This window comes from Excalfactoria chinensis, chromosome 18 (genome assembly GCF_039878825.1).
Source record: "Excalfactoria chinensis isolate bCotChi1 chromosome 18, bCotChi1.hap2, whole genome shotgun sequence".
NCBI lineage: Eukaryota > Metazoa > Chordata > Aves > Galliformes > Phasianidae > Excalfactoria > Excalfactoria chinensis.
This window is the reverse complement of record NC_092842.1, coordinates 3,741,882-3,761,462: the sequence shown is the minus strand read 5'-3', so window position 1 is coordinate 3,761,462 and position 19,581 is coordinate 3,741,882. Positions and strand designations below refer to the sequence as shown.

General features: G+C 59.5%; 1 protein-coding gene across 3 annotated transcripts; it reads right to left on the bottom strand.

Annotated features, from left to right (window-relative positions):
* Positions 1-19: 19 nt before the first annotated feature.
* SH2D3C (SH2 domain containing 3C) lies at positions 20-19,307 on the bottom strand. Of its 3 annotated transcripts, XM_072352941.1 has the most exons (12): positions 19,245-19,307; positions 16,874-17,507; positions 13,181-13,220; positions 6,024-6,152; positions 5,438-5,886; positions 3,733-3,857; positions 2,972-3,546; positions 2,651-2,766; positions 2,317-2,488; positions 1,608-1,719; positions 716-922; positions 20-606 (listed from the first exon to the last, which is right to left on the bottom strand). In XM_072352941.1, exons 1-12 carry the CDS (start codon positions 19,285-19,287, stop codon positions 431-433), a joined length of 2,778 nt encoding a protein of 925 aa, XP_072209042.1. In that variant the 5' UTR covers positions 19,288-19,307; the 3' UTR covers positions 20-430. The 3 variants fall into 3 exon arrangements, with proteins under 3 accessions (XP_072209042.1, XP_072209040.1, XP_072209041.1); XM_072352939.1 differs by lacking the exons at positions 16,874-17,507; positions 19,245-19,307 and adding an exon at positions 15,929-16,042 and having other exon boundaries at positions 23-606; XM_072352940.1 differs by lacking the exons at positions 13,181-13,220; positions 16,874-17,507; positions 19,245-19,307 and adding an exon at positions 11,010-11,208 and having other exon boundaries at positions 23-606.
* Between the last annotated feature and the right edge of the window lie 274 nt (positions 19,308-19,581).

Sequence of the window (19,581 nt, the reverse complement as noted above, 5' to 3'; positions counted from 1 at the left end):
AGCAAAGCGGGGGGTGGCGGTGTGGGGGAGTCCCTCCAGAGGGAGAACGTAAAAGTTTATTGTATGTAAGAACCAAGGCCGTGAGCTATGTACAGATATTTACAGGACCGAATGAACGAGCTGAAGTATTTACACCAGGAACCGTCCCCAAGAATCTGTACATCCAGAAGTGACCGTGACAACGTATTTACAAGCGGGTAACCAGCAGCCGTGGGTGAGAGGGAGGTGGGAAGGGAGGGAGTCTGAAGGGGGAGGAGGGGCGCCATGCAGCCATGGACCGCGGCAGGGCTGGGCGATGGATGCTGTCCCCACCCCCTGGGGTGGCAGTGCCAAGGAGGCGAGTGGCGGATGGGAAGTGGCTGTCGTTCCTTCCCCTTGTCCCCACATTGCCGCTGTGTCCCCTATGCAGAGGCTTTCTGTTGGTGGGGGGTTACAGCTCGCTGAAGCGCACTGCCGGCTCCAGTTTGTGGGACAGGGCTGTAAGGACCTTGTCGAACTTCTCGTAGCGCTCGGCCTGGCTGCTCTCAGCCCCACGGCTGCCCCACAGCAGCCGCAGCTGGAACTCGGTGCTGAAGATCTCTAGCAGCTCTGCCCTGCCCTGGAAACCTGCGGGGAGAGAGAGAGAGAGTCAGATCCATGGAGACAGGATGGGGACCATCCAGTGCTGCCACCGCGGCAGAGGGAAAAGGGCCCCCCCCATCCCCGTCTTGCTTACCCTGCAGCTTCACCTCAGCGTTGGTGTGGTACAGTCCACCGTGGTGAGCCACCGTCCGTGCAGCTTCCAGGTGTGCCATGACCACCTCCACGCCATTGTCCGTGGCCTCCCAGGGCTCAGGGTTGTCCACCAGCGCATCATCCCGCTCCAGGAGAGTCACCAGGGGCAGGATGTGGGGAAAGGTGGTGTTGCTCAGCGGTGGCCCTTCTGCAGAGAGAGGCTCGGTGAGCACCGCTTGTGACCATGGTGCTGGTGGGTATGTGGCTCGGTGTCCCTGCATCCTCCTCATTCCTCTCCCTGTCTGCCTTGGACCCACACAGCACTCTCCTATGGAGCCGGGCTGCCACCACACCCCTGGGGCAGAGTTCTGGCTCAGCTGCAGCACAGTCATGGCTGTGGCTCTGGAGAAGGCTCTGCTCGAGGCCATCACCTCATCCAGCACCATCTGGGCCTTTCTGCTTGTGCCCAGGAGGGAAGCAGTGCTGTTCCTACTCTGGCATTCTCTGTGTGTCCCAGGGCTGCAGTGAGGAGTGGGTGAGCAGATCCCAGGGCGCCGAGTGTGAGGGAGATGCAGCTTTTCATCCTCCCTGACCACAACCGGCCGCTGTCCCCTTGGCTTGGCACGCACTGCCATGCAAGCACAAGGGTTTGGCTCGGCTGAGCCATGTTTGTGCCCAGCTGCTGGTTTTATTTAGTTATGAAATGCTTCCCTGGGAAGGAAGGGGGAGCTGAGGCCAAGCAGGCACTACAGGGCTGCATTGAGGCACAAGGGAAGTGTCTGGCCCTGCTGGGAGAGGGATGCAGCTCTCCAACATGTGCTCCCCCAGCAAGGATGTGCTTGGCTGAACCAGGAAGGAGCAGCCAGCTGGGAGATGGGAGCTGCCCTTCTCACCTTTCCCTTCATTCAGGCTCTTCAGGAATGGCTTCAGCTTCTTCTCATAGAGGATGGCACCCTCTGTGTGCCGCTGCCTCAGCACCATCCAGGTCTGCTCCAGCCGTGCGATCTGCAAGCAGAGGAGAAGTGCTGCTTCTGAACCCAGCACAGCCTGTGCTGCTGGCACTCATGGCCAAGACTTCATGGCCCCGGCACCAGGCTGGGCTCAGTGCTTTTTCTCCTGCCATGCCCCAGGACAGCAACCTCCCCACACCACAGAGGCCTTGAAGATGAGACGCAGGGAGGGAGCAGCCGTTCCGCTGCCTCTGTGAAGGCAGGAAGCAAAGCTTCCCAGCTGGGCTCTATTTAAAATTGAATTTTAATCTCCTTTCATCTTCCAAAGGGAGCAGTGTGGCCCGGAGACGCTGCTGCCACGGCCTTGAGACTGATTTGTATTGTACCGGAGGGCAGATTCATTTCCTCTCAGGAACAGAGCCCAGCACAAAACAAAAAGCCCAACCGCCGACAAACAATCACATCCCGGCAGGACTGGGCTGTTGCTCCACACAGGGGACGGCTCTTTCCCTTCACTGCTTACTCCCCAGCGGGTGCCTTTGCCAGGGCATGGTCCCCCTCCTCCCACCCCAATAGGTGGGTCATGAGGGGAGGGGGTGTTTAGGAAAGAGGCTGAGCCCAGGCCACGAGGATGAAGGCAGCATCCCCATACCTGCGCCATTTCCAGGGCATTCATCACAGCTGCAAAACTGAACATGTTGCCCATGGTGCTCTTCAGCTCGGCAGCCAGCTGGATGGTTTTGTGGAGCAGGGCTGCCCGCTCCTCTGTGCTGCCCGTGCAGCCCAGAATGTCCACGGCGATCATGATGGACATGGTGTGGAACCTGTTGCAGGGCGAGAGGCAGAGCGGGGCTCAGCGTGGGGGCAAAGAGCTGGGGCTGCTCCTGCCACTGCCCCCAGCGTGGAGGTTCAGCAGGACCACAGGAGGTGTGATGTCCCCCCTTTGCTGAGCTGGGGCACCCCAGGGGAGCTGGGATGTGCCGTACCGTTCCAGCAGGTCGAGCCGGAGCTGATGGCCATGGGGCAGGGTAAGCAGCTCCATGCCTGAGCTCACCCCCATCAGCCGCTGCATCTCTGCAGTTACGCCCAATATCCGAGCAACCTGGCAAGAAAGGTGAAAGGTGATTAGACCTGAGCAGCCTCCTTTGCCCCAACCCAGCCTCTGCCAGCTGGTGCATGGCAGCAGAGCTGAGAGCAGGGATGCTCTGATGCTCAGGGATTCCAGGGCTCGTGGGCACTGTTTCCCTGTCATCCTGGAGCGAACGGAGGGCAGCCGTGCCCGTCCCTCCCTCCTGGCCCCGCCGTACCAGGCAGTCCACTTTGGTGATGTGTTTGGCGAGTGTCTTCGCATCCACGTCCGCCAGCAGCTCTTTAACCTTCTTGAGCACAGCCATCTCCAGGGGTTTGTTCTCCAGGGGGATGAGCAGGGACTGAAATGCTGCCGGGTTGAAGGAGGAGCACGTCTCCACGGTGGGGGGCACAAAGCCCACAAAGTCCCGCTCTCCTTTCAGCCTCTGCCCTGCCTCCGCTTCCCCAGAGCCGTTCTCCACAGTCCCTCTCTGCCCTTCCTCCACCTTTAGCCTTTCCACGTAGCTCTTTGCTGGCAGTTTGCTGTCGTGAGCCGGCCGTTCTCTGCTGATGGGTGAGGTGGGGTGCAGCTGGCAGTAGTGCCCCGTGTCGGGGTCACTGTAGCTGTTCACAGAGGGAGAGGGGGAGGCGCGGGCGTAGCCGTGGCACGGCGTGGAGTGGGTGCTGTGGGCAGGGTCCGGCAGAGGTTTGTTGCTGCTACCCGGGCACAGCTGGGGCTCGCTGGACCTTCTGATGACCGGGGAGGCCGGGGTGATCCCAGCTGCTTGGCAGGTATGAGGCTTTAGCCGTGTCACTGCAAGGAGCAGGAGAGGACTTGTTAGCACCTGGAGTCGTGCACACACCAAGGATGCACCAAGGATACGGGGCAATGCTCCGTGCCCAGGGGCTTGTTTTTACAGCCAGCTCTGTCCTCTTCCCCATGTCTGTGCTGAGCTCAGCCTGTGCTGTGTCTCGCTGTGCCCGGCAGGGTGATGCCTACCTGTGCTGTATGCAGGTGAGGTGGGGTTCTCTGAGATGGGTGACATTGGGGAGTGCAGGTCCTGGATCTGGTCCACGCTGACAGCACAGTTGCGGATGATGTCCCTGTGGTGCGGCAGGGACACGCTGGGAAGATAGAAGCATCAGACTGAAATGAGTGCCTGGGCAAAGGCAGAGGGGTCGTGACTCTCCTCCCCACAGGCATCAATACCTTCCATTACCACGGCAACGAGTTGAACCCATAATCAGCTCAGCTGGAGCCGTGAGCAGGGCATCCCAGCCTGCAGAAGGGGTCAGTGCCTACAAAAAGCAGAGCCAGCCCTACCTGCAGGGAGCCTGGTTCTGGGAAGAGAGAAGGGACCCTGATGGCAAGGTACAGGGATAGCATGGGATAGGATGGGGTGAACCCAGGATACTGTGAGGAAGGTGGTCCAGCAAAGGAGTGGGAAAGTTTTCTAGCATTGTGGTGCGTGGCTGCAAGGCGGTATCTGATGCTGGGTGTGTTTTTAAATCTAAGAGCTGCATGGCAGATGAGCTGTGCTGTTCTCTCCCAAAGCTGGGGAGCAATGCAACATGCCTGAAGCTGGATGAATGCCCAGCTGGCTCACAGTGAGAGCTGAGAGATGCTGCGGTAAGTGAGCTGCATGTGTGCTCCTGTAGCAAGCTAGGAGGTCTCGTGTCATTGGGGCAGTGGTTACAGCCTGACACAAACACCGTGAGTCAGTGGTGTTGCAAAAGTGGCTGTGGTGGGCTGAGCAATGCAAGCACTTCAAGAAAGCAGGGCAGGCAATGAGCTGCCCTCCCTGGCACAGGCTGCTGTAATGTGATTGCAGTCCAGAGTGCTATGTGTCTGTGGTGGGAGCAGGATGGGAGAACAGCTGCGATGATGAGAGATCTGGGGAGTGGTGAGGAAAGGCTGATGGCTTTGGGCTCTTCTGGACGTGTGTATGTTTTCCTGAAAGCCCAGGTGTTTCCATTCTCCCTGCAGTAACAGTTTGGTTGCCTGTTTTCTGCTGGCATGTTCCTACCCTGCCCTTGGGCTGAGAAGGTTGAGGTGGTGAAAAGGCAGCCTGGCTTGCAGGCAGGGGGACGGGCTGTGCGTGCTGGGGACACAGTGGTGATGCAGGTCTCCTGGCCTCTGTGCAGGGATTTAAGTGTGCTCTGCCTTCCCTGGTGGTGCCTGCCAAGTGGAAGCCATGTGAAGGAAATCTCCTTCACCCCCTGTGAAACCTGGCTGTTGCAAAGGTGTATGTGACCTGGGCAGCCTTGTTAGAGGCTCAGTGTGGCTGTGCAGACCCCATCCACTCAGCTCTATCATATCCTCTTAGTAACTCCTTGCAAACACCCCAGTGGAAAAGACTCTAAAATGAAGTTTGGTCAGAAGCAAGCCACCAAATGGTGCTGGCTGACACTCCTGCATCAGCCTGGGAAAGCTTTGACAAACCCTGACACTCAGGCAATCCTGGACTGGATGATATAAAACACCCTCTGCCTTCTGGACTCTGTGATGCCAAGCTGTGTGCTCGCTGTGCGCTGCTGCCGTGGCTCAGCATGGCTGGCAGCCAGCCTGGGAGAAAACCCCAGTTCCAGCTGGGTACTGGCTCCTCTCCCTGTGCCTCTGCTGGTTGCCATGCCTGCACTGTGGCTGCTTCCACCCCCAAACCCTGCTCCTGCCTCACCCTCAGGGACCGATCCCCTGCACCCACCTGGTGGAGCATCCTTCAGCCCTGGTGATCTTGTCGGCCGTCAGCCCGTCTGTCATGGTGATGCTCCTCCTCTTGATGTGCCCCCCCTTTTGGGAGGCTGGGCTGTGGGACCCCCCGTGCTTCCCATTGGCGAGCCCATAGCTGGCCTCCAGGTAGCGCAGGGGGAAGGTGCGGTTGATGGGGCAGTAGACGATGGCACCGCTCTGTTCGGAGATGGCCTTGCGGTTGCCCACGTAGAAGCGGACGAGGGCGGGCACGTTGTCAAAGCTCTCCTGCTCAAAGAGGTACTGGACGCGGCTCCGGCCGTCGCTGGACTTCACTGTCACCTTGTTGATCTTGAAGTGGAGGGGCTCATTGCGCCAGCGGCACGTCAGCACGTAGTCACCCAAACTGGTGAGTGAGTCACGGATGAGGAAGTCGCCGTTCCTCTGCACGAGACTCTCTGAGACCTGGATGGGGATGGGGCAGTGGCTCAGGCACGGCCCCGTTGGCTGTTATTTAGGGCATCCCCCTCATCCTGGCTGTGAGTTTCAGGAGTTTCCCCGTGGCAAACCCAGGCAGCCCCCCCCCCCCCCCCCATCCTCACCTCCCGCGGGATGCGGCCGTGGTACCACGCGTGGCTGCGCAGGTCGGTGCTGCTCAGCTTCAACTCCTCTTCCAGCTCCTTGTGAAGCTTCTCCGGTGATGAGTCAAGGATGTATTTCTCCTTGGAGAACTGTACAGCAAAGAGAGAAAGCATCAGCTGGGGTTTTGCCACAAGCAGCACAGCCACTTCCCCCGCAGGGTCCAAGGGATGCTGTCCCCTATCCTTTCCACTGCCAGCACCTTCCACATCCACTGTGTATGCTGGCTGCAAGGGATGGGAAGGGAAGGACTGGCCCTTGGGTGCTGGGACTGCAGGGATCTCTCAGGGGGGGACAATCTTGATGTCACCTACCAGGAGCAGACCTGTCCCTGAGGACAGATGCCTGCCCCAGCTCCCTGTCCAGCACATCCTGAAACACTGTGGGTCGCACTTCTCCAGGAGGAAACCCATGTTGTTCCTCCTCCTAGAGACATCCCCCTCCAAAGGGTTAACTCAGCTGTGTTTAGCCTGACAGCAGCATGAATAGTAATGACAAATGTAAAGGAAACCTTCTGCATTGAAATGAGCTCTTACCAGCACTGGTGCACCTGAGCCTGGAGGATGCAATTTCCCCTCCTCCCCTTCCCTGGAGAGAGAAGGATTGCGTCACCTCTCCCTCGGCCACTGCTCTCTGCCACCACAGTGGGGGCATTCCCGGAGGGCAGGACATGTGTCAGAGGGGGATGTGTATGCCACCAGCACCGCAGCTTGGCTGGAGCTACTGGGGTGTCCTGTTGTGCTGGCAGCCCCTGAGCCCTTTGATGCATGCTGCCATCCATGCCGATGAGCTCAGGTGGCTCCTTGGCTCCGTGGTGCTTGTTAGGGTAGCACCGCTGGTGTCTGTGAGAGCAGGCAGGGTCTTGAAGCCGGTGCTCAGTGGCACTGCTCTGGCACAAATGGCTGCCTTTGCACTGTTCCCTGGAGCACCAGGGGCTTCAGCCTCAGAGCAGACTCTTTGCACCTTGTCCTGTGCCCTGAGCCCATCTCTCTCTGCTTCTCGTAGCACAGAGTGCTGCTCTCCCAGTCTGTGCCCTCCACTCCTGAAACTCACTGAGTCCCTCAGCAGCTTTTGTCCCCTCTGCCTACCAGCTCCCCAGCCTGGAGCTGTGTATATCAGCCAAGTTGGGCAGCAATCCCATCCCAGGGATGAGGCTCCAGCCTGGGGAGGTGGGAGGAGGAGGTGGGGGAACAACAGTGTGATGGCCCAAGCTCTCCAGGGCTTGCCTTCACCAGCCTGGACCTGCCTCTGTTCCTCCCTTCCAAACTGCCGAGTTAAAGAAATAAATAAATACTAAGACAGTGGAAGTGAAAGTGAATGAACTCCTGAGTGCTCCTCTGGCCCCAGTTCCTCCCCAAAGGAGGGTTCTGCTTGCTGAAGCTGCAGGGATGAGACACATGGGTCGCATATTCCTGAGCATCTCCACTGCTCTGCGGCCCCGGAGGAGACAAAGCCACGTGGCACTGCTGAACCCTATGGATAATAAATGGTCGCCAGCGAACACTGCTATAGTCTGGCTGCATCCTGGGGGGCTGAGGCCAGAGCAGATGCCGTTTCCATGACAACACTTTGCTTGGTGTGAGCAGCCATGGGTGCCCCGTGCTGCAGCACTGCCCCGTGGCGCTGCCGTCCCCAAGCACCGGGCTGCTGCCTGCATGAGAGCTGGGGGCTAATGCCCCCCAGCAAAGGGATTAGCATCCGCTCTGCTCTATGCTGTACATCTGGGTTTTCCCCCAAATCCTCCCCATGCAAATGCACAAGATAACAAACACAAACCCAGCTGAGCAGCGCCCGGCGTCTCCAAGCCGGGATTTGGGCAGCAGCCGGCTGGCAGCCGTGCCAGGAGCTGGGTGCTGAGCTGGGGAGAGGCACGCAGGGCTTTGTGCCCTGCAGTTGGGGCAGTGAGGACAGCTGTGAGAGAAGGACCCTCAGCCACATGATGGGCATCATCCCTTCAGCTGCTTGGGGTCCCAATAAGGTCCCATCCAACTTTTACAGCCACCAAAAAGCCATCGCTTGGTGACTGCAGCCACTCCAACCAGGACCCTGATGCATGGAGAGCCCTCTTCTTTGGTATGCTGGCACTCTGGGGGCTGTCCTCGTGCTTTACATTGGCTTCGTGCTGCTCCGCTCCATGCTGTGTCTCGGAGGAGGCTGTGTGTGGCTGCCAGCTGGCACGACAAGGCGGCCGGCCCGGCGCTGTCAGCAGTGTGTAAGCGGATGTGTGAGCACCAAGCTGAAAAGGGCACCACTTGGTGCTCTCTGCTGTGCCAAGAGGACATCAAAAGATGTACAGCCTGATGTGAGGTCTTGCATGCTAGAGGGTTGGCTGGAGAGAAAATCCTCGACTTCCACTAGCGCCCAGCTCAAGTCTATGATGCTGGCTGCCTGCTCAGAGCCCCAAGGCTTCCTCTGGCTGAGTGGGATGGAACAGGGGTGAGATCGGTTCCCCAAACCAGCCAAACCAGCTCAGGAGCTGCCAGAGATGGTGCCAAACTTTGCCTGAGGAATCCCAAGCAGTAGCCAACGTGGTGTGGCTGGTGAAAGGAGAGCTCCTCCATCACATTCAGCAGCAGGCAGGCTGTTTCATGGTCTGCAGGTACAGCAGGGCTCACCAGGAGGGGATTCCCTGGGTTCTCCATCCCTGCTCTCCTCTTTTCCTCTACCTGCTGCTTTCTTGGCAGAGGAAGCGCCTTTGGTCGCAGCTATGGACTAGAATTGGCAGCCAAAGGGCAAGAGCTGGGGGGTGGAGGGTGCTGACAGCTGTGTTCTGTGTAAAACAGTGGCTCTGCCTGGTGTGAAGTGAGCTCCAAAATCTGGCACTTGGCTTTTTTCTCCTTGCAAAGCTGCTCTTATGAAACAGGAGTGATTTGCAGCCTGCTTCCAGCTCCCCCCTCCCGGACCTGAAGCAGCTGAAGTCAGCACGGAGAGCAAGGTGTATGTGCACCCACCCCGCCCCATGATAACATCTCCTGGCTATCCTCAGGGCACAACGTGCAGCTGCTCTCACTCTCCGGCTGCCTGCCCCACAATGGGACCCTTGCTGGGGAAATCCCAGACCTTACTGTTGATCTTCAAACCCCCAACTCCTGCTGCTGGAGCAGATGTGGGGCCTGGGAAGCAGAACTAGGAGGGAACGGACTAAGAAGCCACTTGGAGCAGGTGTGTGGGCAAAGCCTCAGAGTCACCAAAACGCCTTTCTTCTCTGCTTAGCTCTGCATCAGGCAATGGGCTACTTCACAGCAAAGGATTATAGAAGAAACATCCTTGTTGAGGCAGCCAGCATCTCTGTACTGTCTTGCAGTGACTCTGGGTGTTTAAATAGACTCTGAGAAGGCTCGTGCCCATCTCCTGGGTTGCTGGAGGCAGCTCTTGGCTATGCCATGTCTCCACTGCTCCCCAATGAAAGCACATAGACTGAGGAGCTGCCCTGGCGCTCAAAGCCTTTCTTAGGAGCGGTCCCAGCCATGCAAAGGGTCTCCTTTGTGGCAGCTCTGGAGCAATGATGTCTGGCTGGCAGGGGTGGGGTGCAGCTGGGGGTTGGTGGCTGGGAACATTGGGATGCTGCAAGGTGGGATGGATGCCCCAGCTCATGCTATGGGGTGGTGCAGTGCTGTCCTAGAGGAGCAGGTCTCTGGTGCGGTATGGGGTGTGTGTGTGTGTACACACATTTCCATCCATCTCTATATTACTTATCTCACTCTGAAACGGCGGTGGCTGCTGCTGCTGCATCCCTTTTCAGAGCTGCTATTGGCCAGAAATGATGTCAGTGCTTCCCAGGCTGGGTGCACTGCCATTGGCGGCGAGCAGGGATGCGGCTGTCAGCTGGAAGCGCTCCAGTCATTCATGGGGACTTCAGTGTGTGTTTGCTGGGCACACTTGGACACAAATAGATGGTGAAGGATCAGGCAGAGCCAGGTGAGCACTTAGGGCTTCACTTTTAACTGTTCCTGTGGTTGGGATGGAGTGCCTTCCATCCCCTCCTGCATGAAGGCCAGGCACCCACCTGTCCCTCCCTTGTTCTGGCAGCAGCTCACCACGATGCTGTGGTAGGGCACATCCCCTGCTGTTGCACAGTGGCCCTCTGACAACCAGAAGAAGCTCCTCTGCTTCTCTCCGTTTACCCCCACTCAGCGATCACAATCCCTGGCTCTGCACCGAGATCAGCAGCGATCATGACAAGACTTGAAATGCTTCCTCTGGGCTCTGAATTACCCAGCATAATCTCTACAGCTCAGCACCCACCTCCCAGAGCAGTACTGAATCAGACTGCCAGCACTGCTGGCTGCCAGCTCCGGGCACTTCTCACCCTTTTTAACTTGCAGCATGCCAGCAGCTCGTGCTTCAGTCAGAGTCTGCATGGCTCTTGCAGTGCTAAGCTCCTTTGCTCAGTGGGTAAATGAGGGAACAGCTTCCTGGCACTCCGTCCCTTTCTCTGCTTGTACAAAACGCCAAGAATCCAAAAATAGGATGTCTAGAGGTGGAAGTGCCACAGGACAGGTGACAGATGGATGCCGGCTCTCTGTAACACCGCAGTACAAACAGAGCCAGGCCAGAGGGCTGTGTGCCCGTCGGGGCCGAGCCTGCTGGTGCTCCCGAAGCACCTTTAAAGCCGAGCGCTCCCTTTGACCGGCCTTCCCGCGAGCGAGCGATGCCGGATTGATGCCGCTGCGCCCGTCGCTCCGTCAGAAGTGCCGGTTCAGTGCCCCGGCTTCGGCTTCAGTATCCCACTGCACAGAGGAGCCGAAGCACCTGAGCGGGGAAGCACTGAGGACACGAGGGCTCCAACCTTTGGCTGCCCCCCGCGAGCCACGCAGCGCCCTACACAGAGCGGCCCCAAGGTCAGCGCTGCCCCCGCGGCTCTTCTCCCCCCGCAGCCCCACGCGACCCCCACCCCGCCCCGCGTGCGGACTCCCCCGGGCTGCGGGCATCCGCTGCGCTCCGCTCACCTGCACCTGCATGAAGGAGCCGCGGTAGAAGCAGCAGGCGGCAGCCGACAGCGCGCTCCATAGGCTGCAGCGCTCCGTCATGGCGAGGAGCGGAGCGGCGCGCCCGGCCCGGGCTAACCCGGCCCGGCCCGGGCTGCACCGCCGCTGCCACCGCCGCCTCCGGGCTTCAATTTCAGCCGCTTTCCCGATTACCTCATCCCTTGTCGGCAGAGAGGGGAGGCACCGAGGATGCAGCTCCGCCCCGCACCGCCCCGCCGGGACCCGCGGCCGCCACAGCGGCGCACAGCGGCCGAGAAGCGGCGACCGAGGGGGAGCGGCACGGCGGCACCCGAGGGTCCGACCCCGCATCCCCCACGGGAACCGGCCCGTCCGGGTGCAGCGTGTTTCCGGGGGACTCGGGCGGCCGCTCGGCTGTGTGTGTCCTGAAGGAGCCGGAGTGCCTGAGGCGATCCGTCCCCCCTGGGATGAGTGGCAGCCCCTCCAGGGGACCGTCACCCCCCATCTCTGCCCTGCCCTCTCCAGTGACACGCAGCGCAGGGACGCCCGGTCCCTCGCCCCATCCCTCCTCACGCTCCTCATCCCAGTGCTGACACCGGCTGCCTGCTTCCCACGTCGGCTGTCTCCGAGTTGCGTTTAATTAAGGCTCTGCTTTGGTTTAATTAAGGCCGCGGTTTCACGGGTTGCACGAGGCGGTGCGGTTGGCTCTGAGCCCCGCAGCCCCCTCTGCTGCTCCGTGAGTTGGGCCCGGGATCGGGCTTCACGTCCCCCCCCGCTCAGGGTCTGGGGGACAGCAGCAGAGGCGTCCTTGCTGCCATCCGCGTGGCCTCGGCGCTAATTAATCCAGCCGAGCCCCTCGCATCCCCAGGCAAGGAGGAGGCAGGCAGGGCTGACGAGATACGGGTCTCCAGAGCACAGAACAAAGAGCTCCAACGCGCTCGCCGGTCCCGAGCTCTGCCCCTTCTATTGTAGGTCCCCGCGGCCGTGGGTGCCTGCAGCCCCAGCAGCAGTGCGGGCAACGAGGGATGGAACAGATGGGAGACGCCGCTCTGCGAGGATCCGACGGTGAATCACACGCCGGCAACGGCTGCTCCTCCGCAAAGGGCTCGGCTGCTTCCCTCCCGCGGCGGATCCGATGGAGCACGCTGGAGCCGTGCCCGTGCTGCCCCTTCGCAGGAGCACAGGGAGGCTGAGACGTGCGTAACAGCGCGATGTGGTTTTGCAGCTCCCTGCCTTCACCTGCAGGAGGGCGAGAGCTGCGGGGTGCTGAGCACCCCAACCGGGCAGGGCTGCAATCAGCCCGAGTGCCCCCCGTGTCTTGCTCTCAAGCACTCCAGATTATTTGACTTATTTGACTAGAATAGCTGCTGTGGCTGCAGCCTTTGGGCTGCTTCCATAGCCAAAGGGAAGTGGTGTATCAATCACACACGCTGCCCGTGGGGCTGCGTCTGGACATCACAGGGATGGGTGGGAAATAAAGGCCAAATGGATCACTTCTGACACGTGCCTGGACAGCAGGGGATTCTCCCAGCTCACCGAAAAGGATTCGATCCTGTAGGCAAAGCCACACGCATTGATCCACACCAGTCCATTAACTCACAAGCCATGCAATGCAATGCCCACCTCTGGGTGCACACACTGGCAGAGGGACCTTTCCCTATGGAATAATGGAATATGGAAGGGCCCCAGCCCTTCTCAAACAGACCCCCAGGAGGCCATTGCATGGCAGCATACTGAAACAGGCAGCCTTCCAGCCCTCCATCCCCAAAACACATCGGTGTCCTGATGGTCATCACCCTGCTCCTGCCCAGCTTTCCCCACCCCGTGGTGCCAGCAACCTCCTGCAAAAGGGCCAGCTCTCCTCTGGAGCCAGGCGCCTCGCTAATGAATTTCTGGCCAGACATGAAGAGTCCTCAGGAATGTTAATAGTTTGCTGGAGGATAAGCAAGAGATTTGGAGAGATTTACACCGACTTTCATGTGACAGCCCTGTGAAAGTGGCTCAAACTCTTCCTTTCCTACGTGGGGCAGAAGGAGGAGGCAGCAGCGATGGCGAGTGATGGGGAGCACAAAATGCAGGGAGCAGCACTGGGGGCACCGTGCATGGATTGCATGATTTCTGGCAGGAAATGTCTTCTGAGGACAAAGAGAGCCCAGAGGAGGAGATGGTCTTACCTTCACGTATTCGCTGCCGGACTCCAGGCCATCGTGGTGGCTAGAAGGGGGGAAATAAGAACACATGAGCAAAGGGCAGTGGGTTTAGCTAAGATGGTGGTGGCACGCAGGGCCTCGTGCCCCTCTGTTTGCCTCGTGCCCACTCGGGACAGAGCTTAGCCTTCATAATGAGATCAGGAAAGAATGGGTCTTTTTATGGGATCTCTCCCCAAATCAGCTTGGGGCCAAATGAGCAGAGCTGGGCAGAGCTGGTGGCCAGGATGGGGTCTGCAGGGGTCACGGTGCTGGGGCAGAACCACTGAGTGCTGCTGGGATGCAACACCTGGGCAGGTATTGCTGATTGCTGCCCTATGGCTTCATGCAGCTCCTCAGAAATCAAACAGTCACTGAAGGATGCTCAGACTGCAAGTCCTGCTCTCCTTGGTGGCACATTCACTCTTAGCCCTACTCATAACCCAGTGCCTGACACACAGCTGCTCTGGCCACTTCTGTGCCGTTATTTCATGGGGGAAACGGAGGGCTTTTCTCTTTCCTGAGGATTTAGCAGTGCTGTGAGTGCCTTTTGTGCACCTGTGTGTGTCTGTGGATGAGCCCAATGGAAACAGGAGGAAGTCTGAGTGTGGAGAGGTTATAACAACGGAGCTGGGAAGGGAAGCCCTGGGGATGGCCAAGGTGGTGGCCACCAGGTGCTGACCTGCTGGTGGCATTGCAGTGGGACAACATGAGCCCTATGAGAGCTGCGGGTGCCCCCACCCCACCTTCTTCTCTTCCCAGAGCCCACCCTTCTGCAGCAGCTTGGGAGAAGAAAAGCGGAGCTGGAAACTTAGGGGTGAAAAAGAGAGAAGAGCATTTGGAGGGGGGCACAGCTGCTTCGGGCAGCTGCAGGCTGCCTGCCCACCCCAGCGCTGCCTCTGCAGCCTGTTTGCCTTTCACACGGCCGCAGAGAGCGCCTGGTGCTGCGAGAGCCGTGAGAAAAACCGGTGGGAGGACGGGGGCCTCTGGGCAGGAAATTGGGAGCATGAGAGCAGCTGGGAGACGCTGCGAGGAGGGGGGGCCTGCTGGGGAAACAGCAGCAGCTGCGGCTGGGGGGAGCAGGGGCTGCAGCCCCCCCCGGTCTGTGCATTCCTGGAGGAAACGGCATTTTTTGGGGTAGCGAGAGCCTGGGAGAAATTCCAGGGCTGCCTTTGGAGTGCGGTGCTGTGGTTGAGCTGCTGGGATTCACAGCTCCTGCTTGGGGTTTCTCTAGGGTTTCTGCTGCTTTGGGGTCCAAATCGACATGGTGATGACCTGCAAATGTGCCACGCTTTGGGCTGGGGAATGTCACGGAGTTCATAGAATCACAGAATGGCCTGGGTTGCAAAGGCCCACAGTGCTCATCCAGCTCCAACCCCCTGCTGTGTGCAGGGTCACCAACCAGCAGCCCAGGCTGCCCAGAGCCACATCCAGCCTGGCCTTGAATGCCTGCAGGGATGGGGCATCCACAGCCTCCTTGGGCAACCTGTTCCAATGCGTCACCACCCTCCGGTGTTGTTTCAACCCCAGACTAGAACTTAATCTCTGCTTATCCTTGAACACCAGGGCTGTGCTCCAAGGGAGCTACTGTGCCTCAGTTTCCCCTCTGCATCCATAGGGCAGAGCTGCCTCCTTCGAGCTCCATGCTGGCTGTGCTATGCAGGGTTTGCCGGTAACGGCAGCGCTCTACCCGTGCCCTGCGGGAAGTGGGATTTCCTGTGCTTGGAGGGAAGCTGAATCACATCTGCCCGCTGACCTGCCTGTAGGTCACCTCCTGTTGGTCACCGTGTCCCTGCTGTGTCCCTGCTGGCGTCACTGCTACTCACACCCGGCCACCGCCCAGCTCTGAGCATCCCCAGGGCCGGGCACTGCTCTGGTTCAGTAGAGCAATATTCCAAAGCAGCCCGATCCTTCAGGGAGTACCCCTGCAAAAGCACTCGTGTGTGTGGGCAACCTCAGCCCACCTTACCCCAGGAGCCTGAAACTTGACCAGGAGACTCTGTCCCTCTGTATGGGTACTGCCTGTTCTTAGCAGCCACCCCTGGCCCCCCTTACAATGTCCTGGCAGGGAGGGACTGGCCCTGTCCCCAAGGAAGCTCCTGCACAAGAGGAAGGGCTGGGGAACAGTGCTGTCCCAGCCTCACTTCCGCCCACCCGCTCTGCTACACAGCCCAGCCATGGGGATGGCTCTGGCACTCCTGAGCCTGGAGCAGGGCACAAAGAGCTTCAGAGCCAAGCCCTGCTCCAGTCACCCCTGTGCCTCAGCTTCCCCAGCAAATATCATGCCCAAGCTCATCAAGAGAGCAGCCCTGGATAATGCAAAAAGGTATTTAGTGCTCAGATTTTGAAGAGCTAAGTCCACACGCTGGCAGTTCCCAGAGCTAAAGCACCTGGGTGACTGACAGATGTTCCCATGCTGCCTGGTTCCCACTCTTGCCAGCCTAACTCATTTTTGGGGACACCCTGCACAGGTGCTCCGGAGACCCCAAGCCCCCACACTCTGACCCCCAGGGGGACCCACAGCCCCAAGCTGCTCTATCCCAGCACTGGGTCACAGCCAACCGTGGTTTTGGCAGCCGCAGGCGATGCACTCTCTCTTTCCATCAGCAAATGCCGGGCCCTCGGTGGTTCCTCTAGCATTTGCATTGAAGCTTTGTGCACCCCAAGTGAAGCCTCTTCCCATCCCTTCCTCTCCCTCCCTATCCCCTGTGCCGTGCCGGGCTGTCAGACCCTTACCTGCCCTGTCCCAGGGTGGGAAACCTCCTGCCCACTGCTGTCATCGGCTCAGCCAGCGCCTCAGCTCCGGGATGGGGAGAGAAGCTCTGCGGGCGCTCCCGTGCCTGGCTCTGAGCCGGGACGTTGGGAGCGCGGGCGGTGGCGGACCCTCCTCCTTCCCGTCCCAGCCCTCCCCCGGCCCTCCCTTCGCGGCCGGCAGGAATGTGAGGCCGGTTCCCACAGCCGGCACGAATTCCTTTTCCTTGCCCCGATCCTGGCGCCGTGCAAAACCCCCCAGATGTCAGAGCGTGCCTCACCGGTACTGAGTTAGAGGGGCACTGCGGCTGGAATGGGGGTTATGGGGATAAGAACAGGGCTGGTATGATAGGACCTTGTTAATGGGGGAAATCTGGCATCTCTCACTAGTGCCCTTCAGGTCTGTGCATGTTTGGGCTGGGATGACTTTGATCCCTGTGCCCAGCTGATGGATGGGGCTAAAATTCATCTTGTTGCTTTTGAGGTCCAAAGCCTCTAAACAAGCCGACCCTCCTCTGTGGGAAGGGTCTCACTGGCAGGTGGGCGGATTGGAGCCAGAGTGGCTGAGTTTTGGGATTACCCCTGTGCCTTGAGAGAGGAGAAGGACAGAAGGAATGGCAGTGAAGGACGACGGGGATGGGTCAGTGCAGGTTGTGGCTCTGAACTGAGCACAAGTGTTGGGACAGAGCTGCTGGCAGGACAAAGGGACACCCGCATGGAGCGGTGCTGAGCGGTGTTTCCACCCCATCCGGTAATGGGAGGGAGCAGAAATCCCACAGGAAACCTTGCTCTCATAGAGAGGGGCCACAGCGTGCTAAGGTCATGCTGTCCTGCTGGCCAGCTGCATCCCATGGGGACCCCACTGTGTCCCAGCCCCTTGTCCTGCTCAGGCAGCACAAAGTAGGCAGGGCAAAGCCAATAGAGCCATACCTGTCCAGGGAGCTCTTCTTGCTGGGCTGTTCTTGCCCTTTTTCCTGGAAATCCCCATCTGTGGTCTCTGTTCCTGGTGCTGCATTGGGGCTGGGGGCCAGGATGGCACTTGGTGCCTCCATCCCAGGGCAGGGGCTGTTCCCTGGGATCTCTTGGTCTGTCCTGGCCTTTTCTGCCCCTGGGGAGACTGAGGGCAGAGCTTCATCCTTCTGCTCTGCTTTTCCAGAGACTGAGGATGGATCTTTTCCAAGGCTTATTGCACCAGGCATCTTCTGCGTCTTGGGGACAGGCAGTGGAGCTGAGCTGGGTATCTTGTCCCTGGAGCTCTCTTTCTCTCGGCAGCTCTGGGTACCCCTGGATTTACCCAGATTCTTCCCCACTTTGCCCAAGTTGAGCCTGGGCATGGTGCCCATGTGGCTGTACATGTCCGATGAGCGGGCATAGGGGCCGGGGCTCTTGGGCATGGTGTTGAGATCATCCTGGGTGCTGCCAAAGGGCTCTTCCAGGAAGCCTTGGGGAGGGGGCAGACCCATGCCCAGGCTCTCAGGAGAGCGGGGGACCACTGACGCGCGCCGTAGAGTGAAGGAGCGAGGAATGTTGCTCAGGCTTTCAAAGCCTTTGAACTTGAAAAACTCTGACAAGGAGAAAGGAGAGAGGAAGGGGATCAGAACTGGGCACAGGCACCACACCTCTGGACAGCCTGGTGCCAGCCCAGCTGCACCCTGCATTGCTGCTCCCACCCAGTGCGGTGCCCCCATGGGCTGGGGCATATGCAGTGCTGCTCAGGGTGTCTGTGCCACATCCAGGACAAGCATCCTGTGCTGCCCTGGGTAAGACAGTGGTTGTTTCCCTACTGCAGCTGTAGGGATGGAGCCACTCAGCCTCAGTGAGAAGGGGATGGAGAAGGCCAGAAATGACTCAAAATCTCTTCCTCTTGCTCTTGCCTCCTGCTCTCCTGGACAGGGGTGCTGTGGTTGTGCCTCGTGTACATGCTGTCAGGCACAGAGCAGGAACTGGCCATCAGCTGGGCCCTGTGGTGTTCGTGCAGCAGTGCAGGCTGTGGGCAGCCTCCTGCCTCCCCACTTCCTCAGCTCAGCCCCTCACAACCTCCTTGCAGCTCCCTGCAGCCACCTGCAAGTGCTGAGCTCAAAGCGTTCACTGCAGGAGTATTTATAACCCTGATGGGAAGCTCTGTGTTTCACACCTCGGCGCTGTGTGCTGCCGTGGTGCATCCCCAGTGGCAGCACACGGGGCAAACTGGGCTGCAGCCACTGCGCTGCACAGCAGCACTGCACAGCTGGAGGCCTGGTGCTCTGAGTGCCTCAGGGGTTTTGCAATGCTTACACAGCAGGGCTCTGTGCAAAGCCTCTTCCCCTCCAGGTTTGCTGGGGCAGGAAGCTGAATGCTGCTGCAGTACCTGAGTGGTGAGGGCCCATGTCCTGCACAGCCTGCAGGTTACCCCTGCTGCCAAATAGGGCAAGAAACCCAGAAGCACTCCTGCATAGCCAAAAACTCATGACCTGGACTCTGTTAATGACAAAACCGCTTTAGGTTAAACATCCCTTCAGCATCCGAGCATCCTCTGTATCCGGGGCTGCTACAGGGTGGGAAAGCTGGGGGCCTTCCCCATTTTCCCCGCATTCCACCGCAATGGAAAATCCCAGCTTGGCCGGGGCCGTGGGAGATGGGCTTTGCTCAGCTCCTCGCACGGCTCCCGGGGGAGTGCAGGGGTCGGCCTCCCTCCGGCGCCGGCACCAGCAGCATGGAGGGAGAGGAATGCGGGGAGCAGCAGTGAAGGCTCCTGCTCAGTGCAGGGCTGGCAGCGTGCAGCCGCTGGAGCCGCCTCCGAGGGCTTTGGGGAAAACCCAAAGTCTGTGAGAACGAGCGCAGCTCCCTCCTGGTGGGCAGCAGCACTTCCTCTGTGCTCAGCTCCCACTGCTTCGGTCCCGAGCGCGGCTCCATCAGTGCGGATTTACCCCCAGCATCCACCCCATCCCTCTGCTGCAGGAGCACACAAAGGGCTCCTGGACACCCCCAGCCCCAGCTTGCAGCCCCAGCCATGCAGAGGGGTAAATGCTCCCTGAAATGCTGTGATTTGGGGGATGAGAGCAATGATTCACCCCTGCCACATGCTGGCAAGCAGTGCAAGCAGACTGCTCCCAGTCCAACCCCAGCAGCAGAGCTATCAGCAGCAGGGCTTGCTCCAGCTGTGGGGATGGAAGCCCCCAAAGCCCTCAGCAAGTTTCCTAACAAAACTGAAGACTTCTTGCTAACGAGAGGTGACCACGCTCACACTCACACACCCCCCTTCCCACCCAGGCAGGCCAGGTGAGCACCCAGCACCCACCCTCTCCATCCCCATACGACTTACTGAATTTCTTGAAGCCCCCTCCTCGTTTCTGGCCCTCAGCCATGGCCGTGCTGGTTGGAGGCTGCAGGGACCGGGAGGGACAAGTTTATAAACTTGAAGCCTGTCCCTGCCTGCTCCTCCCTTCCTGTCCCCCCTCCGCCTCTCGCTTTGCTCTCTCAATCACTCAGCGCTTCCTCCTCGCTGCTGCCATCTGCTCGCGTGGCAGCCGCTGTCCCCGCTGTCCCCTGTGCTCCCATCCCCTGTTGTCCCCACAGTCCCCTGTGCTCCCATCCCCTGTTGTCCCCTCCTGGCTGCTCAGGTGCCATTAACAGGACTGTGCTTTAGGGCCGCCCTTGAA